General features: G+C 31.1%; 1 protein-coding gene across 1 annotated transcript; it reads left to right on the top strand.

Annotated features, from left to right (window-relative positions):
• The first annotated feature begins 435 nt into the window (after positions 1-435).
• CPXCR1 (CPX chromosome region candidate 1) lies at positions 436-1,338 on the top strand. Its single transcript, XM_008700639.2, has 2 exons — positions 436-736; positions 791-1,338. Exons 1-2 carry the CDS (start codon positions 436-438, stop codon positions 1,336-1,338), a joined length of 849 nt encoding a protein of 282 aa, XP_008698861.2.
• The last annotated feature ends 3,988 nt before the right edge of the window (positions 1,339-5,326 follow it).

Raw genomic sequence — 5,326 nt, 5'->3', positions numbered from 1 at the left:
AAACTGCCTTCTACTTTAGCCTCATCTTAAAATCTCAGGTCAGTAATTCAGATCTATCTTATTAAATGAAAATTTTATTTAATTCATCATCCAAAAGAGAACAACTGGGCTTCCCATTAGGAACTATATGTGCTCTAATGCATAGAATATATTCCTATATTAGCCAGATGAAATTTTATGTTACTCCAGGTTTATACATGTTCCAAAGCTAGGTAATGAGAACACTTATTTAATAGGAGTCATATTTACCCTCAGTTTTTATTTTTCTTTATTTTATTTTGTGGATCTGTGACTTGGATATTAAAGGTGTGATAAACTATATATAAACCTGAGAAAGCTTAGGAACAACATATCTACATGATTTTTTTCAGGACTGAAATGGAACATTCCTCCATTTAATAGATCTTATTTTCTTTCTCATAAATAGAACCCAGGATGACTTCTCCTACAAAAGAACCAAGTGATACAGCTGAGAATGATCTCAAAAATTCAGAAAATGAAGTTCCACATGAATGTAGTACAGATATAGAGCATTCATTTGCTGATTCTAGTATTATCTCTCATGTGGAAAACAACCCAATGAACAGGGAGCTAGACACACTGACCTCCCAGGAGCATGCTATTCTTCAAGCAGTAGAGGACAATGAGTTTGAAGTTGAGAAGACCCAAAAAGATCTTCAACAAGAACATTTAAAAGAAGAATCCCTTCTAATTCAGATCCCTATTCCTAGAAAATGTATTTTTCTCATGTCAGGATTAGGGAGAATTACCTATCTGAGTATCTCACTAGTAAAAAGTGATAAAAACAATCCTTTAACTAACAGAACAAGATTACACTCAGGGAAAGTGGGGGTGAAAACAAGTGATTTCTATAATAGCACCATAAATTACAAAATTCCTCTCCAACTCTCAATTTTGTGGAGAATCCCATTCATTAACAATCATGAGATAAGGAGAATGATTCTCCATCTGCTGTGTGGGAGACATTTCTCTCAGGCTGCAAGTTGTCAAAATACCTTTTTGGTAAAGCTAAAATATATAGCATTTCTTCCTCATCCAAATGTCCTCACCCATGGCGAGAAAGCCATAATATTTGGAAGACCTTTAAGGGTATACTACTACCATCCCCTCACTGAAAGAATGACATCAGGAAAATTGTACAAATCAACTGATGCTAAAGGGAAAGATGGATTCCATATTTTTGTGAGGACTGTATTCTACATCCCACAGTCCCAAATTGAAAATACACTTAATAGAAAAGCTTTTGAGGATCATTTGAGATCTCACGATAACATGAGGGTTGTGATCATAAGCACTGATGATGTTTGGAAATATTAATGTCCCATTTGTGGGAGTAATTTCAACAATTTTGCTGAATTTAGACAACATTCCTATAGCTTTCATAGGAATTAAGTCCAATTGAGATAGATTCATTTTAAAATTCAACTTTTAAATATTCATAACTTGATACCAAATTGAAAAAAAATGCATGAGTATAATTTTTAGTAGTGTTAGATGGAGTTGCAGAATGGAACACAAAATAATAGGATATATCAGAAAGGAACACCGTTGAGAAGAGAGGAACAACTCATAAGAAAACCTCTGTTACACTGTGCTATTACAAACAGATCAGTAAAATATCAAGGCCCTGATCTGTATTGAGAAAATGTTTGCACTTTTTTAACATCCATTTCTGTAGATAAGAATATTGTTACTATTATCAGATTCCAAGTTCACAGTATCCTGACAATGATAGCAAACAGATATTGGTAAGCTAGACAAAGTCCTACCAAGTGTTTCTAGAGACTCTGCTAAATTTAATATCTGAAATGAACGTTTTTCATAAATTCAATAAAAATCATTTTAAAGACATTGCAAGTTGCATTGTATGCTTACAACTAGATAAAAATTCTTGTGCCGAAAATTTTCAAATATTATAAATATGCTGTGTTTAAAATCAAAATAAAATTAAACTCATGAAAAGGAAGTAGTATAATAAAAGTAAAATAATTTGAGATAGAATTGAACAAATATTAAAATGCTAACATACAACTGTAATTATTGTTTTCTCAGATAGCTTCATCACCATTGCTTCATCACCACTATCACCACCCAAATTTAACATTCACCTTATTTGTATATGGACAAATGACCACATATATTTAAGGAGTTTACTATTTTGCTATTTGCAGCTCAAACTTCTGTACCTCTTATTTCCTTTGATCTGTATAGCCATGAGGATTAAAGATAGACACCATAGCTATAGTTCTAAGTCAACTCATATTTATTGTTCACCCATTATGTGTGACTATGCTAGAGCATTGCATGTATTAATCTTCACAATAATTTCACGTTTGAATTTTTATGGTAAAATTAAATGCATAAAAAGTTTCTAGGAAATTAAATTGTTTTCCTATTTAGTAAGTGCATACCATTATTATTCTATAATAAGACAATATAGCTGGAGTTTACTTTAATTGGAGGCTTGTTGCATATTACACCTTATTTAATAAGTATGTATGTATGTATGAAATAATATGTAGAATTTATTTAATCCATAGATATACTATATTACAGAAATTCTAAACTCTCATAAAGCAGAGGATATTTAGCCTATATCTAAGACTCATCAAATATTTTCATCTTCAGGTAAATTTGTTACTTCCAATTACAGTTATTCAATGTCAGCAATGAATTAATATGGACAATTATACTAATCAAGACAATTCAGGCAACTAAATCAAATTTCTCCATTTCTAAAATTACATGTTATTTAATTTTTGTCTCATTTAAGTAAATGAGATACAAAATATAGTTTTACAAAGGTATAAGCCATCAGGGAATCCTTGGGTGGCTCAGTTAGTTAAGCATCTGCCTTTGGCTCAGGTCATGATCCCAGGATCCTGGGATCAAGTCCCACAACAGGCTCCTTGCTCAGCGGAAGCCTGCTTCTTTCTCTGTCTGCCCCTCTCCCTGCTTGTGCTCTCTCTGACAAATAAATAAATAAAATCTTAAAAAAAAAGATATAAGCCATGAGGAAGATATCAATAAAAATAAAATAGAAAAAATATTTTCTGTTTTTCTGAAATTAAAGCAAAAATAGCAGTTATATTAAAAACAACTTTTATCACAAAAGCAGCTTTTATTACTGTCATTGTTATAATCTATACAATTCATATTTTAGCTAGTAAACCTCCATAAAGTTTGAAAACATAATTTAAATGCAGAACAGAGTAGTTAAGCTGGTTATTATTCACATTTTTGTCATAAATACAAAGGTTATCTATTGAGCTGAAATTTTAGAAATGACAAATGGAAATCAAATTAAGTTAGAGTAGTGAAGTCAGAAGAATCTAAAAATTCCTAGATACATCCCTCTCTAAGAGGCACTTGAAAGATATTCTCAATTTCTGTAGAGAGGGAAGGCAAACTTTTACCTAGAAAAAGATAAAAGAATACAATTTAATGTTTAAAAAGATTGAGTTTTCTATTTTTAAAACTTACAAACTCATTCAATATCTCACAGGTGTACTTGACTTTCCTCAGAGATACAAGGCCAAACATGCATTTTGTTCCTTTATGATTGTGGAGTTATTCTTAGAAGATGTATTGTAAGCTGTAAGGGGTGACTGTGGAAGCAGCTGAAAAGTCAGCAGCGTTCCTGTTCTTGGGCTATTGAATGCAATAGCCTGGTACGAACAGGATCCCATCATCTCTTGGGGTAAGGCATAGATTAGGAGCTATAAAAGAAAGTAACCCTCAACTCCCCTTTCTGCCTCCGGCAATTGCTAGCACAAACATCCCGTTGCTCCCTTATCCTATGACTCCCTGTATGCCCACTGGTAGGGGAGGGTGCAGGCCTACTTTCTGCCTTCAAGATAATTGCCATCTCTTTGTATTCCTTCCCCACGCTTTGATACATCTGTCATTGTTTTTCTGATAAAAAACAAAATAAAAGTTATGTGCAGAATTCAGCTTCTCCTACTCTCCCTTGCAGAGGCAGCCCTGCATGGTAGCTCAGATTGGTGTCTGAGAGCTTTGTTTCAGTGCGTGATGACAATGATTATATTAGTAATTTTCAGAATTCCTTTACAAAACATTTTATTTTAAAGTATATGTATAGGATAATACCTTTACTTCATATATACACAGTAACAAGCATCTATAATAATAGATTACATTAACCAGCAAATTATATAGTCAACACAGAGTAGAATACAATTTTAGAATAAATAAACTTATAGAACTCTGAAGATAACAGCCTTTTACTCTTTGAATGTTCTTGAACTTCGACTAGTTAGAATTTAACATTATATTACCATATTGTATTTCAAAATTGTGTCTTAAAACAAAGTTTTCTATTTGCCTCATATTATTTATCTGTCATCAATATGTTGGATATTTTCTTGTAAGTTATGTTTTAGACATATTAAATATAACAATTCTAAGTCTTTGAAAGAATCAAACTGAATCAAATGTGTGGTAATAATTTTATTTTAGTTTATGCAAGACATTTTAAGTGTTAAATTGAAAGCATGAAAAATATTCTGAAGAATCTTCTAAAATTACAACAGAAGTGAATTCTCAAATAATATTTTATTTTATTCACACTTTCAATGGGCATATTTAGTATGTAATACCATTTTTTTTGGTCAGAAACAATCTGAGATGACTCACTCAATATAAATAAATGGGCTGAGAGTATAGGTTTTCCAGATGTCTGATTTTGGATTTGTTCTTGCATCATAGTTTGGAGATGAAAGCCCCCAAACTGCAGATTTATACGCTAAGAATCCAGCACTATAGTCATCCATATTTAATAAAACTGATTTCAATGTCAAGCAGACTTTTATTATTCAAATCTCATGTACATAATAAATCGTATATTTAAATAAAATGTAGACAGCAGTTATTTGTTCAATTGTCAATTTGAAATACAAATTACTTATTTTATTAAGTAAATCATTATATTAAAATCAGCTTACAAATTTTATAAAGTTTGACTATTATGATGCTAACTGTTCTTAAACAATTTTATAAACTTTCATTTTTAAAAGGAAAACTTGGGTAATAATCTAAATTTATTTCATCTAGTAACTAGCTAAGAAAAATAGGGTATTTATTGTACAATAAAATAATGGTTAAAATTATCTATATATTTGATAAAGAACAATTAACTGGTTCTTACTATATTCTAGTTATCTAGGCTGAAAAAATAGGGGTATTAGCTTATGGTTTAAATGTGTAAATATCAAACTTTTTTGGGTTCACTTAGGCTATGGTAGCAATAGGGGGATTATTATTATTATTATTATTATTATTATTA

The sequence above is a fragment of the Ursus maritimus genome (genome assembly GCF_017311325.1).
Source record: "Ursus maritimus isolate PB19 chromosome X unlocalized genomic scaffold, ASM1731132v1 scaffold_X1, whole genome shotgun sequence".
Lineage (NCBI taxonomy): Eukaryota > Metazoa > Chordata > Mammalia > Carnivora > Ursidae > Ursus > Ursus maritimus.
This window is presented reverse-complemented; position numbering and strand designations above follow the sequence as displayed.